This window comes from Opisthocomus hoazin, chromosome 8 (genome assembly GCF_030867145.1).
Source record: "Opisthocomus hoazin isolate bOpiHoa1 chromosome 8, bOpiHoa1.hap1, whole genome shotgun sequence".
In the NCBI taxonomy this organism is placed as follows: domain Eukaryota; kingdom Metazoa; phylum Chordata; class Aves; order Opisthocomiformes; family Opisthocomidae; genus Opisthocomus; species Opisthocomus hoazin.
In genome coordinates, this window is record NC_134421.1 from 71,401,641 (window position 1) to 71,420,811 (window position 19,171).

General features: G+C 46.6%; 1 protein-coding gene across 2 annotated transcripts in view; it reads right to left on the reverse strand.

Annotated features, from left to right (window-relative positions):
• Positions 1-19,171, reverse strand: part of PLXNA4 (plexin A4) — a 472,600-nt gene that overhangs the window by 146,442 nt on the left and 306,987 nt on the right. For both annotated transcript variants that reach the window (XM_075429543.1, XM_075429544.1), the window contains exon 5: positions 14,021-14,121. In XM_075429543.1, the coding sequence (XP_075285658.1) occupies positions 14,021-14,121 (101 nt within the window). The remainder of the gene's footprint in view (positions 1-14,020; positions 14,122-19,171) is intronic.

A 19,171-nucleotide genomic window follows, 5' to 3' on the forward strand; every position in this document is an offset into this window, starting at 1 on the left:
CCCTCCAGGATTATGCCAATGTAGACCTGATCAGATTTTCTGCTGTGTGTCCACACTGTTGGAAAAAGTGAGCTAACCTTCATGCCAAGTATCCCAAGGGGATAGCTGCAGGAGCAACAGGTAGGCCAGCAAATTCCCATCTACTTTCTGAGAGATGTTTCATCTGCAAATAGCTCTGACATGACAGAGACAAGTTGCTCTTTCAGATATTTAAAGATATGGTGTAACACTGCTTGGCCTTAACATTGGGCTTCAGCAAGCTATTGATTTTTTGATTCTTTATATTATGTTAATGATGTCATGATCATACCAGAGCAGCAGTGTACTCCCTTAAAAACTTCAGAGTGCAATGTTTAATAGATACTGTTAGTATTAATTAATTTTGCTATAACATTCCATGCATGTTCTTACTCTTTTGGGTTTTTGTTGGTTTTTTTTTAATTAATGATAAATTCCTTAAACATCCAGTCAGAGTGAAAAGTCAAAGCATTTATTTCTCCGCTTAGTTTTTAATTTGGGAATGGGAGTTGCGGAGAAGGCTGCCATTTCCAACTCACCCCAATTGATAGGAGATTAAGTAGAGCACTCAATAACTGGACTGATGTGTTCCTGAGCAGCAAAAGAGGCAGTCGAATGGTATTTTGTCAATTGACCAGATGAGTTTATGCTCTGGCTTTGCTCTCCTTCCCTTCTCGCCAACCTCTCCAGATCCTCCAACAATTAAAGCTGGGAAGGAATGCTCAAGGTCAGTTTTCTGCCTCTGGTCTTTGAGAGCAGAGAGGGAAACAGAGAGTGGAGACTCACAGTTGCCCTGGCAGTACTAGTAAGAATTAAGTCACTACTGTGCAGAAAATCATGTTCATACCTAGATATACTGAGACCCTACTCAGAGAGACTGCAGAATTCAGATCCATACCCGAAAATATGTTTTATGAGACATAAGGCTTAAGATGGAATAATCATTCTACTTTCTGGGTCACTCATATGCGCAAAGTTACTTGCAAGCTTGTTTGCAGGACTGGGACTAGGTGAAAATGAGGAAGGCATCAGGTTCATTTGCTCTCATCTGCATTGTCAGTCTCTCCTCTCCCTGAGTACAGCACACAGCAAAAGCTCTTGGCAACCATCCCAAAGTCATCCTCCTACAATTATTAACTGTCTGACTCTTTAGAAGCTCTGAGTGGAAACGGGCCAGGGAAGCCTGCAAGGAGTCAAGAAAAGCCACCTCTGGCCCAGCCACATCTCAGTGGTGGATCCAACAGAGGTGCTCCACTCTGACAACACCAAAACAGGCCAGGCAAGCTTTAAGAGACAAGGAACAGACGAAATAGGAAATTGTTATCTGAACTGAAATCCTGCCCCCTTGCCCTGCACAAAATAATCCAGTGCTCATTTGGCAGGGCTGGCTGGCCTTCTCTTCCAAGCGGGTGTTGGAGGCAGGAGGAGTCTGACCATCCCTTCCCAGCTCCTGGGGCGTCAAGGGAAAGGGGAGCTCATGGGGGCTTCTGCCTCTCTGCTGCAGCTGAGAAAGTCCACAGATAAAACTTTCATCTCTGTGTGGTGAAGGTCTGGGTCTGCAACAAAACGAGCCCAGTTTTCTTGTGGTTATATCCCCACCTCAGCTCTGAGAGATGAGAGTTGGACCCCATTAATACAGGTGAGAGACTAAAGAGTCCTCACTTCAGCCCTTTCCTTCTCCATCCAGCTGCAGGTAAGGCTGTGTTTCAAACATCTGAAGCATCCTGGCCTCCTTTCTACTCCTGCTAGCGAGGATTGAGGATCGGAGGGAGGGGAGAGAGGACACAACTGCAAGTAGGGGACAGCTTCTTGCAAAGACTTGGTTCCCAAGGTCCTCAAGGGCCTGTGCTCAGCACTGCCAGGTACCTCTGCAAATCTTGGTGCATATCTTGGCTGGGTTTTGCATGTCACTCCTATTTGCAAGAGAGGGAGAAGATCTAAATGAGGTCCTGCCATTTTTTGCTCTACTTTTTCGTGACAGCTCCAGCCTTCTGCCCTCCTGCCCAGACCTAGGAATCAAGCAGGGAGGGATACAGGCGAGAAACAGCCATACAGTGTACACCCCCCCCACCCACCCAGAATGTGCACTTAGCATCTGCACCAGCCTAACAAGGGAGAAGCCTTCCAGGCATGGGTGAGGTAGATTGAGATTATTTTCTTAACATGTCTCAATTAAAATGTAGATCTCCTTTACTGCCTGGGGCCAGAGGGGCAGGAGGCATTGGGAATGAGATATGGGAGGGAGAAGAAAGATACAGGGGCTTTTGCTTCGTTCCTCCCCGTCCTGCCTGCTTTAACCCTTCTGGTACCACCTCTGCTCTAACAGTCAGACAAGGGCACAGGTGATTTGGGTATGTTCACTGGGCTAAGAAGGTACTACACATGTGTTTGCACCTTGCCATGTCTGCTAAGGCTTCTTCTGCTTTAATTAAACAAACCCAAAACTCAGTCACCGGTGAGATTAAATTATTATCATCATGCTTTATAGCCAGGACTGTCTGGGAGCCTGCAATCCTCAAGTCCAGCTCCCTACCGCACTTCTGCAAGCTGCTCATTGTCCAAAGTGCTTTAAGACTTTGGACCTCACAGCCTCCTGCAAGGTGAGGATCTGTTATTCCTCTCCTATAAGCAAGAGGCTACGACACAGGGAAATTAGGAACTGGAGTCATTATAAGTTGGGTATTGTTTAAAATAGAGTTGTTCAGGCTTCCCCAATAGCTACTAAAAGAAACTGGCACTTCCAGAGGGCAGTTCACCCCACTGCCTTAAACACCTTCAGGATTATAATGAAGGAGTTTAGAAAAAGCCTCTCTCTTCACTCGCTGCTGAGTCAAGAAACCTAGTAGTAGATGAGATAAATCCCATCCTAAGCAACTTGTCCAAAATCATGCAAGGTATCTATGGCAGAGCAGGGAGACTAATACTGCTCTCTCTTTTCCAAGGAAAATTTTGTAACCAGTGGGTCATGCTGGCATCCCTTTCTAAATGTACCAAGGGGTCCAGGACTTGTTTTTCCCAGTCAGAAACTGTCCTGGATCTTGTCTTCTAACAGTGCCCCAGACCTTCAGCCCACACCAATTCCTGCTTCCTCATATTATTCACAACCCCTCAAATCCCTTTAGGCACGTTAGGCAGAATCATCCTACAGCTCCTTCACTCTGTCCCAGCAGACACTTCAGCATTTCTGCTCCTCCTCAATGTATTTCTCTACCCCCAACTTTCTCTTTAGTCTTTCCCACAAGATAATCAATAAAAAGACTTGCTAATTGCTGGTGTAACTTCCTAGGCAGGGAAAAAAATAGTGGAGGAAAATAATCAGAAACCTGCCCCTCCTTCCATTAGCAGGAGCTGGTGCATGCTGTATTACAAGATACAGCTGTGCCTGCTTTCAGTGGGGCTGCCCCATGTCCCTGCAGAGCATAAAGAAGCCCATAGTCAGTGGCAGAAGAAATTCACAGCTAATGTGTCTGTTCTTCACTGTGAATTTGGCCTCCCCTGCGGAAGTATAGCAAGAAAACATGTTTTTTTTTAATATCCTAGTTTCTTGCATCCAGACGTGTTAGCCACTCCAGTCTAGCTCCAGCTCCAGGGATAAGACTCCATTAAAAATGCACCCATTACCCCCGGCAGAAATTAATTTGGTCCAATCTATTGGGCATTGGAAAACGAGGCAAGAAATGTTGTTCCACCTCCAGATCTGCCACTCATCTCTCATATAACCCCTGCCCTGACAATGCGCTGCTTTTCACTGCTCTCCTCTGTGGCTGACCTGCACTGGTGAGTCCAGCAGAGACCTGCAGCCATCTGACACTCAGCCTTGCTCTTCACTACTGGGACAACTGGTGGGGCTCATTTGCAAGACGCTTTACTCAAATGTTGTATTGTACATGAGGGAGAGACTTCTATATCTCCCCACGAGGCCAGAGATCAGGTTGTTGTCTGGCTGCTGTAATTCATGGAACTAAAACATCTGCATCCGCCTTGGTAGATGGTTTCTGCTATTGATGATATGCTGTTCAAAAGCTGCTGAAGGACATATCTGAAGTGGAAAATGATGGAAAACGAGATGTTCAAGAAAACAGAACAATGAGTTCCTCAGATCCACTCATCAAACAAAAGAAATAAATATATATATTGTTCAGGACAGGAAGAAGAGACTGTGCTTGTAGCAAATCAAGGAGGATCCCACAAAAAAAAAAAAAAAAGCTACACAGCATTCAACCTCAGAAGCTCCTGCGAACTCACATAACCTGCACACAGGACTGTGGTGCTACAGGGAAGGGTGATAAAATCTCCTTGGTGTAGAAGCCAACTGGGAAAGGATCAGCCTCTGCACCTCTGCTTGGCAGAATGAGTACAGAGGGGTATGGGAGCAACAGAGAAAATTAGGGTCTGGGGACACATGTGCTGTTGGCAAACGGGGATATTTGGTGGCAGATCTCTGAATGTGGGAGTGTGCAACAGAAGATGATGGTTTGTATTTACGGATAGGAGTGTGTGTGTGCAAATCCATGGAGAAGGTGAGTCTGGAGAAAGACATACCTTAAAGGTTCTCTCTGTTTTAATTTAGGAGGAAGATCTTCCCTATTCTCCCCTCCCCGTGTTCCCTTCTAAGACCTGTCACAGGTTGAGGATGATGAAATGTCGCAGAAGAAACAGTGGAAATGGAAGGCAGACATACACCAGCCCTTGGGAGAGCTTGTTTGGTGTGCCATTTTCCCTCACTGGCAGATCATTGGCCACAGAGGCACCAGGGAGCATCTGACAGCAAGAAGGAAAGCAATTCCCTAGAAACAGCCCAAGGACTGAGACTGAGTCTCCAGAACCGTTCATATATCATGACAATGAGCCTAGTCCAGAGCATGGGACAATTTTGCAGGAAACCCTAGTCCTGGTTTATTGCAAATTAGGAACTTGGAGGACTTTAAAATTCATGGGAGGAGTGAGACTGGTCAAGATGCAAAACCCAGATTTGGGTTTTGGTAACCCCGAGAACAAGTGGGGAGAGGACATCACAGGTTGGGGTTGGGCTCTATTTTGTTGCCCAGACAAAGGGTCTAATGTCTCTTGAGATGTCCTCAGGACACCAGCTGGTCCCCATCTTTTCCTCCAGAGGGAATGGGTCTCCACTAGACTCTGTCATATTTGCTAGCCCCAGTGGAACATCTCAGATACCCCAGGCACTCCAGTTGCAGTGGACAGCATGGATGGGCAACTGAATTGAATTCCTTGCATAAACAAAAAACACCTATATTTCAAATTATCCTTGTACATTCTCCATACATCGGTGTTTAGGCACCTGAGTCAAGTCCTTATGTCGCTACTCCTTATCTAGGTGTCTTTGCTGACTCTGTCAGCCTCCACTTTATACTCTAAGTCAGGGTACACTGCTTCCCTGTGGTAGCCACTGTAACTGCATCTCAGCTCCAGTGCACATCTGACAAGGTTTCGAAGCTGATCAGGGTGGTCATACAGCTTTCTCCTGTCCCTGTTCACTTCCTAGCTGCTACCCTAGATATGTACTGTGGAATATCTAGATATGCCACCCACCAGTGTGTAGTGTCCCAGAGCGAGGGCAATGCTGAGGTGACAAAGGTGTGTCCCCTGGCAGGGAATCAGCACACATGGTTCCTCTAGAAGACCCGCAGATACCACTGAAAAACGTTGTTCCTTTCTCATTGCATGTCCTAGCACCAGACACACCTCCTAGCCCACAGTAGACTATATGGCTGTGTTTTACATCAGAGAAGAAGAAACCCCAGAGATCATCCTCTGCAACAGCTGAACTTTCTGCAACGCTAAACCTGAGTTGCTAATGTTTCTGTGATTGAGACAATTCTCAAGTAGGACACCTAAGTCACAAGGTTGCATCAGCAGAAAGCTTCTGCTGGAACCCACTGCACAAACTAATTATCTTCCTGCCCCTCCCCACTGCCCTCTAGCAAAACAAGCTAATCAAGGAAGAAGGTTGTTATCAAAACACATTTACCACACGCCTGTGTCTTGCCGTCCACAGTGCCCAGTGCTGTCCCTGAGTTGCCTCAGGCAGGCACGGCCACCAAGATAATCAACCTGTGAAGGGCACAGCTCTGCCCTGCACTGCTAAGTAGACTGGAGCAGCAAAAGTGCTCCCAAAAGGGATACAATAGCATCTAGGGAAAGGGAGGACATCAGCAGTGCTGGATGCACAACATGCAGGTACAGTGATGGGTCAGCTCTCCGGGACTCATGATCAGCTGTTCCTCTCAAAGGGACAGGGCTGGTTCTGTGAGGTTTGTTCAATGTCATCACCCATCTGCAGTGAAATGGGATTCCCAAGAGACCCTGTTTCACTCGGGGCTTTATCCCTATCAATAGGCATGCTCCCTGTCCCAAGAATTTCCTCCTGCTCTCTGGCCTAAAAGCCCCGATCCCATTTCAAAAGGCCATTTGAGAGCTGTCACACTTGGGGCTATTTCCTCTGCTCCAAAGGAGAGGCAATGCCTAGGTGTGAAATGATGGGTACTTTAGCCATACCTCAGCAGACAGAGTAAAGATTATCTAGGCTCAATGGAGAATGCTTAATAGGCCAATGTCACTCCACGGAGCCCCCCTGCTGTGTGCTTCCCTCTGTGAAGGCTGAAATGCCGTCTCCAGTTTCGATAACTACCTGAGAAGAAGTGGGAATCACTCTGTGCCAAGGCCAATTGCGGGAAGATGACTCCACTTTCCCTTGCTATCAGATGGAGAGGTTCACAGGCCTTGTGCAGGGCTCTCTGAGCACCAGCTGTGACCGGGGAGGAGTCAAACCAAGCACTGTTTGGAGACAAGGCATCTTGACAGCTGGTTCATTCCTACCTTTGTCACCATTGACTGGCAGTGCTAACAGTGCCAATCAACTGATTGAAGACTTTCAAACCAAATAAAAGACTTCAAATTTCCTGTGATTTTTTTTCCCTCCATCATTTATGTTTTTCTCGCCATTGTGTACCAACAGCATCTATCTGGCAACCTCCTGTTGCAATGAGAAACGTCCCCACATACCTCAGACACACAACGGTATTGAACATAGCAATTGAAGTAACTCTGAGCTTCCCCCTCTGATGGGGAAGATCAGCCCAGACACCTACAAGTTTCCAAAGCAATGTAGGATTTGAGCTGGAAGCCATTTGCTCTTCATGTGGCTGAACCATTGTTAGGAAGATTAGGACAACTGTCATGTACCTTTGACATGTAAACGGTCTCCCAGGTCTCTGAAGGCACCAAGAGCTGACCCATGGCTGGAAAGGATACAGAAAGCTTTTCCTATAAAAAAATCTCCCAGTCATGATTGCAAAGACTTCTTCAGCATGCCAAGCAACTGCAAAACCCCTGCAAATTGCCACCTTACTGAAGGGACTCCGGTTTGCACCTTGGGACATAACAGCATGGTTAAAACAGGGACTGCTGAGGCCATAGTTTCTTGTACTGGAAGCTGAGGGTCTGTAGGATCACAAGACCCTGTAGGAATCAGTAAATCATTCTTTTCTCACGATCTGTTAGAGCTTGGAGTGGCACAGGACTGGGTGTGATATTCCACCTTCCTGCCCCACTGGTTCACTGAAGACTGATCCATACAGCCCTTCCCAGTGCCCCCTCCCCACACAGCATTTGAGATATCCTCCCTCCCCTGTGCAAGCGGAGCAAAAACTGGGAAGGAAAAGAGAGGTGAAGAAGAAAAGAAAGAAAAAAAACCTCAGCCTGAAAGACAGTCACAGTCTTTCAGACGGCAGAAAGTCAAGCAAGAAAAAGACCATTCTAAAGGGTCTTATTGCAGCTTCTGTAGGCAGCTTAGGTTACCTGAGACTCTCTAGTGATTCAGAAGACTTTGACCAAGAAAGTTAAAGCCAGAGACGGATCAATGAGCCTCTGCAAGTAGCATAGCATCGGGTTACCTGCTGAGACGAGACAGCAGGAGTTGCACTTTGTAGCTTTTTCTTCTTTTTTTTCCTGATCTGGCAATGAGTCTGAGCATGGATAACAAAACTCCCTCCCCCTCCACACTAATCCCTCACTCCCTAGAAAACAGCTTGTTTAAGTGCCTTTTTTCCTCCATATCATGTCGGAAATAAGAACTGTAATTTCTGAGTACAGAAGTATCCTGCAGCTACAAGGCAGATGGGAAGAGCTGGAGAGCAGAAGGACATGGAGGGCAAATTCCCAGATACTGGGGTAAGTGTCTGCTGCCAGAGGACAGCACAAAACCCTTCTGAACAAGGCTGTCCTTTTGTGGGGAAACCAGAAAACTCTCATATGGTTTCTGAAGTGTCTCATAAACATCATCTCTACTGCTGCAGCTCTTCAGTTAATCCGTAGTCAGCTCAGCCTGAGTGTGCATTCCAGACTTTGGTCATCCCTTGACTAACCCAGAGCCCACCAAACGGATCAAGGAAGGTGACTGGTATGGTCCTTATCTAAGACCCTTCTGTCATTGCTTCTCCATGGGGTGAGGATGCCTACAGCAAGCCACTGCATTCTATTGCCACGGTTCAGGAGTAGGGTGGATTTCTCCTGGCACATGCTCTGCAGCTGGGCTGCAACTTGGGTGCAAAGCCAACAGACCCAGCTCGGCTCCCTAGATGAGGTTCTTGGATGCCAGAAGGACACACAAAGGACATGTGCAGCTCCTCACAGACAGGCAGAGGATTGCAGAGAGCAAAGTCTATTCTTGGCTCTGCTGCCTCCACAGTAGGACAGACTGGGGATGCTTAAACAAACCCTTTTCCCTCTGCAGCAAATGTCAGTTCCTCCAAACCAACAATGTTTGTTGATGGCCTGGTTCGCTCAGTCTCTAGAGCTGGTAAAGACTTCAGGGGAAGAAAGAAACAACAGATGCCCAAATGATTCATTTTAATGAAAAAAAGAAAAAAAAAGTAATGCTTCACTTCAGAATGACTTTTTACTTTGAAATGTTCAGCAATTTACTAAAACCCAAAATAAAATCCCAGATTAAGAACTTCTGCAGTGTAAATAAACCATTCTCTAATTACTAAATGGTATCAGCCCCTTCTAATATAGGTTTCAAGAACATTTCGTAATAAAAAAATAATTGGCCCACCACAAGCTGAAAAAAAACCGTTTTGAAATATCACAAGTCCTCCCAGAAAATGGGACTATTTGCCTCTGTCATTGCAACCTAGGACCATCATACCTTGCACCAGTACAGGCTTGGGGCGGACCTGCTGGAGAGCAGCTCTGCGGAGAGGGACCTGGGTGTCCTGGTGGACGACAGGTTAACCATGAGCCAGCAGTGTGCCCTGGCTGCCAAGAAAGCCAATGGCATTCTGGAGTGCATTAGGAGGAGTGTGGCCAGCAGGTCGAGGGAGGTTCTCCTTCCCCTCTACACTGCCCTAGTGAGGCCCCATCTGGAGTACTCTGTCCAGTTCTGGGCTACCCAGTTCAAGAAAGATGAGGAGCTACCGGAGAGAGTCCAGCGGAGGGTTACGAGGATGGTGAGGGGACTGGAGCATCTCTCCTATGAGGAGAGGCTGAGGGAACTGGGCTTATTCAGCCTGAAGAAGAGAAGGCTGAGAGGGGACCTAATAAATGTTTATAAATGTCTGCAGGGTGGGTGTCAGGAGGATGGGGCCAGACTCTTTTCAGTGGTGCCCAGCGACAGGACAAGGGGCAATGGGCACAAACAGAAGCAGAGGAAGTTCCAGCTGAACATGAGGAAGAACTTCTTCCCTCTGAGGGTGACGGAGCACTGGAACAGGCTGCCCAGGGAGGTTGTGGAGTCTCCTTCTCTGGAGATATTCAAGACCCGCCTGGACACGGTCCTGTGCAGCCTGCTTTAGGTGACCCTGCTTCGGCAGGGGGTTGGACTAGACGACCCACAGAGGTCCCTTCCAACCCCTACCATTCTGTGATTCTGTGATTCTGTGATTCTGTGACCTACCGGCCAGAGATTCCCCATAACAGCAAGTGCAGATCCCAGAAGCAGGAGGAGGCTGGTGCCTAGGGGCTGCATCCTCCCTTAAGGACAGCTTGTGGATGTTTCACTATTCATCCTGGAATAAGACTGAGTCTGCAAGAGGATGAAATGAGGCAGCACAGCTGAAATCTAGGAGTGGCAGCTAACAGAACGGAGCCTGGGACAGGTCCTTTCTGCACCCAGCAAGATCATCGTGTTTCCCTTTTATAAAGTGTTGCCTCTCCCTATAGGGATGATGCCCAAATATCCATTCTGCTGGCAGCTGGGGTGTTAAGCACAACCCAGAGACACTGTGTAGGTCTGAAAACTTGCATGGCCACCACGTGCACATGGAGCAGTGCTTGTGCATGTCTGCTCTGAGATAGTGCCGGTCCAAGCAGGGATAGCGAGGGCTCATTCAGCTGCAGAAGGGTTTATCCCTCCTCTAGGGCAAAGAGCCTCAGCTACCTCTGCCTCGCTGCATGTGAGGGGGAGAGGAGGTGTAGGAGCGTAGTAGTTTGGATATGGATGGAGACAGAAGAAACTTGCCAGTGGGTTTTGAGGGGTGGTCAGATATTGGGTGGCATTTTTGGGCACTGCTGCATCAGACGTAGTAGGAAGCTGCAATTCATTTCATCCTTGGAGAAAACTCTGCTCCGCTCTCATCCCTCTCTGCACCCCCCTCATTTGGGACGGTGACATTGCTGTGACCTTGCGACCAGGCACTGAGTGCCTCTGTGCCAGCTATTAGCTTTTCAGCCTGGTTCCTCCTCCCAGCTCCTACCCCGGCCCCTCGCCTTCCCCTGGAGACCCATGCAGCAACTGAGCGCCACATTTTCAATTTACACCAACTAAATGATTCATCGCTGCCTAAAGAGGCCTGAACAGAACCCAGGAGGGGAGCTGAGCTATAGCAGGGAAAAGTCGGGGGGGGCCAAGATCGGGACTAAAGATACAGAGACGAAAAGCTCCGGTGACCTGCTCTATATCGGCTCTCCTCTTCTGGGGGCAGAAGCCAATCAGTCTCCCCCCTGCCTTTCTCCTGCAGCCGTCTGTGGGTCTGTCTGACTCTTTCTCAGCGGACTCGAGTTTCTCAGTGTAAGGTTAGGACAGCGGAGCTGTGGAAATCGATTCCTGAGCCCTGGTACACCTCCCTCCGTGCAGACAGCCCAGCTCCGCAGTGAGATGATGGATGGAGAGCCTTCTCCAGGGATCCCCAGACCTGTACGTGGTGGGACCTGAGGATAGCTTGGAAAACGGGGCCTGGGGAAAAGCGTCTGCATCAGCCTTTGAAGTGGAAATCCCAAAATAAGAGAGATCCATATCAGAGAGAAAAAAGATAGATGCTGTACCCCATCTTGAAGTTTTCACCTGTCCCCCAGTCTATCAGTTCTTCTCTTGACAGTTTATACTGGAGGATAAAGATGAGTGAAAGGCATGGCTTTGCCCACAGGCAATCTGGTCTCCAGTACCACTCTATCCCCGGTTTTGCTCCACATGACTGCCTCCTCCATCCCTTTTATGAAACAGCTCCCACATCAGCATGGCTGGGTTCAGCCATGCACTGGAAAGCCCTTGGGATTCATGACTGGGAGGCCAGAGGCAAGGGTTAGCATTCACGAGGGGAATGCTTATGGCACGTTTCCCCAGACACCCCTTGTGCAGGAGTCGTTGATGACGCATCCCACTTAAGCAAAAGTCTGTTAATGAATCTTAAAGTGTTCTGATGTGCAAAAAACGCTAAGGGACTCAGTATCACGGCACTCTTACCCTGAATACCCTGCACAGTCAAACCCTGTTGAATGGCGTGTAATTGGCTCCTCTGCTCTCAGGGCTACCTAAAAAGGTGAGGAAACTGAGACCCAGAGAGAAACACCTGTGGCTGCACTGAAAACCCCTTCCAAACTTGGACTGGAAATCAGATTTCTTGATTGCAATCGACACTAGGAGGAAGGAACAGACTGGAGTGGGATTTGATAACATTTGTCTTCCAACTGCTTCAAAAAATTCCACAGGGAATTAATTGCAGTGACCCTGCTGCAAGGTACGTTAATAAGAGGTGCCCATTTTTCAGATGAGGACCAGAGGTTAAGTGACCAGAGGGAGGAGCATGTGGGGATCCTGCTGTCAGCCAGGTCCAGACTGCAAGACCAAACTTCCCTGTGAAGGACTGAGTCTATATGGGGGTTTCTTTTTCTGAGTCGATGCTGCCACCCTCACTCGTCACCAGCCACCACATTTCTGATACTCCTTCACGATGGGCTGCTGGGCAATCTGCAGTTGTCTCTACCCCTTTTCTCTCCTTTTGGGGATTTATTGCTGGATGTATTGATTGCTTGTTGCCACTGACCCTGGACGGCAGGAGATGAAATGTCTAGCATTGCTGTGGTACAATCAATAGCCAAATTCATGCTTTCCTATACTGCCGGCGGGTAGTCTGTGCTGTCCCTCCAAAACACACAGCGCTCTGTAGGATGGATGGAGGATAAGATGAGGTGGAAACTTACTACAGAGCTGTACATCAACTGGAAATATCTTCAGGTCAGCAGGGTGAAATTTTCATGGGTTCATGCCTACCAGACCACAGCTCAGGTCTGGTTTGCCAAGGATCTCTTGAAAAATTCCAGAGCCTGAGTCAAGTTTTTGGACAAGTTTTTGGATGGATCACCTAGATCTGATCTCAAATTAAGCTTGATTACTTAAGTATTGTTGTGGTTTTAGAGTACAGTCACACAAGCTAAAGAGCATCCACAGAAGGTAGGTTTGTTCCCTTTTCCTCTGTTCCCGAAAGGACAGGTAGCAAAAAGGATCACTTCAACTGGATCACTGTCTTCACCAGGAGAGTTTGCAATGCAACAGGAAGAATTTAGAGTTGAACTCAGCAGGAGAAGACAGACACACTGCAATAGCAGGGTCTGTCAGAAAAACCCTCCATCATGGTAAAGGACACTCGGAGACTTGGAGTGACAACACCCTGCAGAGCCATGCTCAGCTGGAGGTGTTTGGTTAGACAGGTCCAACTCACTTTCCAGCCACTGTCTCCGCTGAGAGGTTCTTGGCAAATGAAACCACCCTGCCACTCATAGCCAGGAGCTCAGCCAACCTGACACCTCCCTCTCCACAGCTTTGGCAGAGGGCTCTCTGCAGGAGGAGATCACTGGCAGTGATGGCTGCAGAGAGGAAACTTCAAGACCAACAGCATCTTTAAAAAACCTGCAGAAAGCAAAGCCAAGGAACTAATCTCCCTGTTCTGAGGACACCTGGATCCAGTGCTCCTTGCAAGGCGCTGGATAAGGCAGGGCTGTTCAATAATGAAATTGTGTACTGAGGTCTGTTCTTGGCCTGTTATACAGAAGTCCAATGATGTGGATATAGATAAATTTGCTCAGCATCCTGGCCAGTTAAGCCAAATGAACAGTTTTGATTATTTGTGCTCATTTGGTACTGTTGAGTTGACCCACAGAGGACAAGCACTCAGCTTCAGGGTCAACATTTTTCCACAGTAAGCATACAAACCATAAGACCCCCTTGAAATAGAACTTGGAGTGAACCCCATGATGCTTACAGGGACCTGTTATCTCTCTAAGGGCAACAAAGATCATGACAAGTCTGAAGGAGGGGAGGTTCAGGTCACCAGTGGAAAGTTGGAATTGCCGAGACAAGTGCCTGAGCTGGGCTGCTAGTCAGAGCCAAACTGCCTTAAGCAATGGAAACAAGAAGGTAATTGCCATCCAGAGAAGAGCTGCTGGAGGGTTTGATTCAAAGTGCATCAGGGTGGACAGGTACTCTCTTGCTGAAGTGAGCAGATTGTGGATCAGGCGGTTGAGGAGATCTGATCAGCCTTTACTACCCTTCTCTTCCCTTGTCATCCAAAGCATGTGTCTTGGTTAAACAAAGTCTCCCCCAGAAAGTCCCAGAGGCCTTGCTGGAGCTGCCTGCTTGAATCATTGGCTTACCCGACTCAGCTGGGAATTGAGGCAGCGTTTTGCCATGTGTTATCACAGCTGTTGAGGGAAGATGGCTGAGGGAAAAGCAAGGCTGGGACAGTGGAAAACGCCAGCAGGTACTTACATGTTGTGAAGAACACACCATCCACAGTGAGGGTCGCCTGAGCCCAAGCACTCGCTGCAGGTCTCGTACTGGCTACACGACTCCACGGGCACCCGAGTGAGCTGCAGGAGGAAAGGGGACAACCTGTCAGGCTTTTCACAGGGCTCTGCAATGCCCATAAAGATTTGGTGGAGTGGCCACCTTCCTTGTCCTCTTCCCCTGGTGCCTGTCCGCCCAGAGGATCATCCCTGCAGAGCTCGGCAGACCTGGGTCAGACAGACAGATGTGGCTGCACATTGCTCCAGAGTTCAAGCTGGTTCAACCCCTGCCCATATCAACATTCAACTTGGTGCAACCCCTGTTGAGATCAGCACCTCGCCTGTGGCCTTCCCATCTTCCCCATGGCCTCTCACACTTCACTGCCAGATGACCTCACTTGCACAGTTTCACAGGGAATCAGCAAATCTGATGGGCTGTGTGCAGACTGTGATCACCTGGTACCTTGAGGCAATTAAACAAAGTGTGATCTTCTGCACCAAGTTAAATTCACTGGATCTCAATGCTCTCCTACATTCTGGTTTTGGACCCTGTTACTTACTGGCTTCCTGTGAGAAGTGAGGTCTCATGATGTCTTTGTCTCCTTCCCATGACTTCCTGTACCACCACCAGTCCCAGGAGAGCATTAGCTCCACTCCCCATTGCCTGTGCATCTTTCCAACCATCAGTTGTCCCACCCCTGGGGAGACTGCTCCCAGTAGGAAGAGGACAGAGGCTACCAGCCTGGGTATTGAATGAGCTTGCTCTCACTCTGACTTTGCAGCTCAGGAGGCATTAGAGGTGGACCTGAAACACCCACCTACTGCCAAAATACTGCATTTTATTACCTTTTTTTTTCCCTTTCTTCCTTTTTAATTAAAGTATTTCAGTCAGAGATTTCAAAGACAGAAAGGACTGCCTAGCCTGACCTCCTGCCTAACAGACCAGAGCCTTTTGATTCCTACTAGTTTTGTAAGCTCCTTACTTCCTTTGAAGCCAAACATACAATTTGGGCCCAACGACCTGATGGTCTCTTTTCCGTTGAATAAGCTTCAGACAGCTTCTACAATACACAGTCAATTGCCAGTGCTTTCACCCCAGCTCATGTCAGCAGGGAGAGTTTATTCCTTCAGATGATATAGTGTGGTATTATCCTGATGAAACACCACTGAGAACTGCCAATGATAAACTGCAGAACAGTTACTCGTGACAAATGACAAGGGAGAACACACCTGGATTCTAGTGACAATTTTTTACCAGGTGCAACATCTGAGAGGGTTTGAGCTGTGAAGTGACAGATTAAGATTTGTTCTGATTGCATGTGTAAATGAACCAAGAACTGGCTTTTACACACAAATATTTATCAGGCAAAATTCCATCTATTTATGAAGACCTTTTCTGTTTGTAGCAGAAATTGTCTTCTTAACCCCTATACAGACACTTCACATGGTAGCTGATAGTCAACAAGCAAAAGCTGAAAATCTGTATTTTTACCTCTGGCAGGTGGCAGTAACTTTAGAAAACATCAGATAGAAATATGATGGAATTTATTTACCTTTGCACCATTGCCTGTGTCAAGTCACCCAAAGAAACCAACTATGGCTACTGAAAGCTTTTAATGAAAAAGAGAGAATGTTAAAAAAATAAACCCAGAAAAACACCTTTCTCAAACTGAATCCATTGCCATGATTGTAAGAACATAATGAGGACAGACTACAGAGCAACAAAAATGGGAAGACTGAAACAAGGAACGAGTTATTCAAACTTCTGTAAGTACCAAGAAGTTTCAAAGGTAAGGTGACCTAGCCATGAATGCAGTTGTTCCACCATCCTCAAGCTGAGGTCAGGGTCAAGAAGGTATCAACTGTTCATCAAATACAAATTGTATGCTCCAGGATTTCAGCCAATTAGAACTACATTGAACCCAATACTCTGTGTTGCATCCAACTTCCAAGAAGACATACAATTTTTTACATGAAGATATCAAGGCATGGAGACCTTATAACTTCTTATGTCGGCCATCCCTGCTTGTTATTTCCACCTGAGAAAAACACACTGTGAATTATTTTTCCTTGATCAAACCAAGCTTGACCGTGTCTAAACTGTGAACATCAAGAGGCAGATCATTCAGTTTTGACAGATTGTAAATCCACCATTCCTCAATCCAGATGCAATCGATTGTGTAATCTCCACCTTGTAATTAGAAATTCGTGAACACAGTAGGGATTAGTGATGCAGTTCCCATCCAAACTACCCTCAGCTTAACATACGGTGCTGTTCAATTTATCCTCATTAGCTGAAGATAGCTTTCCTGAACCTCAGTTTCTGAGCTTATTTACATCTGTTCTATAGCAGTGAGCCTTAGTTAAGAAGTTTAGATCAGAACATGCACGTTTTCAACATTTAGTGATGTTGAGTTTCAATGTTCTGAGTCAAAATACACTTGTGACTATATGTACAAGAAAGAAGTCCTGGAGGACTGAAATTTGCTATTTCTTCGCAAATTGGTACAAAAAGAGTAGATAAAAAGCGGTCTCTGTAGGTTTTATTATTATTATTATTTAATTAGCTGTCAAAGGATATTCAAGCTCCTTTCAGAGGCGGGAGGAACCTACTGGGAATCCAGACTGTCATCTTTGCAGAAATGTTTCCTTTTGAGTGTATTTAGGGTACTCGGTCTCTATAGGGTATAGTTTGTATGTTGTGTAGGAGCACACCTTGCTCGTGTCGCTGTCCCTGAGAGCACAGCTATGCAGTATGAGCTTGCACCAAGCCACATCCCACAGCCTGTCAAGCACACCAGAGTAGTAGGTGTCCTGTGTCACCATTCACATTGCTATGTGCTATTCCTGCAGCATGAGACCTTTTATGAGTTCACCTCAAGTAGCTTTATTGCGAGATTAATTAAAATTGTACCATGCTGATAAACGTCTTGGGCTGTAAGTGTCAGACCTTCTAATTAACAAAGAAAGAAACTACAAAAAACAAAGGAGCTGTGACTGAAAGGAAAGCCACCTAGGGGTCGTCAGCTGAAAAGAAAAAGAACATCAAGCAAATAAGGCACATCAGAGGTCTTATTTTCCTTTGGAATATAAACTGTAATTAATTCAGCTCAGCTTTGCAAGTTGAAAGTTTTGAGAACCGGCTGTGCCTCCTGGGACCAGTCAGCTTTTTATGCTCCCCCTTAAATATCTGAAAAAAAGGAGTCCCTGCATCCTCCCAATTACAGTGCCTTGCCATTTTTCACAGCGATGAAGGGACTAGACAGCTCTGAAGGTTGAAATCTCCATTGTAAACCAAACTGTGATTATTCCTTCCACCCCTTCTCCACGCTTGATCCTTGGAAAGTCTAACAAACTTTTCAAGGTCATTTCCCAACCTCAGTGAGGCTCCCTATGGCTGGTCTTCCATCAGGGTGGAACTTGGATTCAACATTTTGCAGCAAATTTCAACCGAGAGAGGACTAACAGAAGCAAGGTGTCCTTCATTTTGGGGCATTACAAGCCAGGTTAGAGTCATTTATATTCCTGCAGTGGTCACAGCTTAGCTCATATTTTGGCCTCACTGTGCTAGAGAAATGTATGGGTGTAAGAGGACACTGCTGTTGTTTTAAGAGCTTATATCCCATATGTAATGAAGCATATATCTTCATTTTATCAACGAGAGCTGAGGCTGAAAGTGAGGTCTCATGCAGCCAAAATTGGTGCTATCTAAATGTCTTTAAAGATGTGAGTTCAAGGCATCTGAGTAAGTTCATGCAAGAAGTCCAGCAAACACCTAATTATTGAACACTAAGTTGTTATGTACAGCATGTTTAGACATTGAGTTCACTGAAACTTTGACAAAATTCAGGTAAGGTTCTGGTGGATCCCTGTCCACACACCTGATGGACATCTAGGAGCTGCTCTGCTTCCAAGGCTCTGTCCATAGCAGACCAGAGAGACAGGTGATCTCAGATCATCTCTGAGGTAGGCAGCACTTCCAGAGCAGGCAGTGCACCACAGGAGTTCCAAGATGACTACTGAGCAGTGGGGAATTTGAAAGACCCCGAAGCCTCAACACCAGCACCTTGCTTCAACATGGGTGACCAATAGGTCAGGATCTCTATCCTCAAGAAGCTTCGCCATCTAGTTTGTCCCCTACTTACAGCTATCCAGAGTAGGATGTAATGCCAGAGCCAGGGTTGGACAAGTGGTAAGTGAATCTGATGTCCTTCTCAAGAGCAGCAAGAAAATGATGAGCAGGTCCAGCTGCCGTAGCTGCAGCAGGATTTGAGAAGATATTTCACTTCATCAACACATTCATTCACAGGTCTCCACAGAAATCATTCATGAGCTTCTGGGTCACAAGGATGTCTTGAAAAATCTGGCAAAATCTGCAAACTGCTGTACAGTTCAGAGCTCACCTGCTACATACGACTTCAGGGCTTTTCACACAGCACTGAGGCTGTCCTCACCTCTGATCCAGCCTAAATTCCAAACTGCAGCTTCTTCAGCTCCCAGCCTCACTTCCACTCGCTATTTCTAGTATGAATGAGTTACAGAAAGTCATTTAAAACAAAATGATTGAGGTTTTTGGATCTGATAGACAGTAACAGCTAATCCTGTTAGAAATTTGGCTCCCGCTTCTGCCATTACATATTCACAAAAGCTCCCGCTATGTCCTCAGTCATAATTTTCTGGCTCCTGTTTTTGACTTTTTTATTTCAGTATACATTACTTCTTTTCCCCTTAAACTGCCAACATTCTGGTAAAAAAGTGAATCATTGCTCAATCTCTGCTGTTATAATTGGATGTTAATACAGCGGTGGGATTTATTCAGTCTGATGGACTAAGTTAATTTAAATGTACAAAAAGGCATCTTAAGTAGCCAATTTCCTTCCCAACAGTCAAAAGATACATTTCCAAAACACTGAACAGTGACTCTGTCAAGCCATGTAGGTTCTGTGAATGCTGCTATCTTTCAAGACTCAACCAGCCCTGACAAACTGCAGAAAGATCAAGGGAGAAGCTTATTTGATTTCAAAGCCTTGAATAGAGTGTTCATGATAATACGGTTTATTAAAGAGAGCAAGGCAAAAAAAAACCTACGAGGCCACTGGTGTAACCAGATTCTGCACCCTTAAAGGAGTCAGTG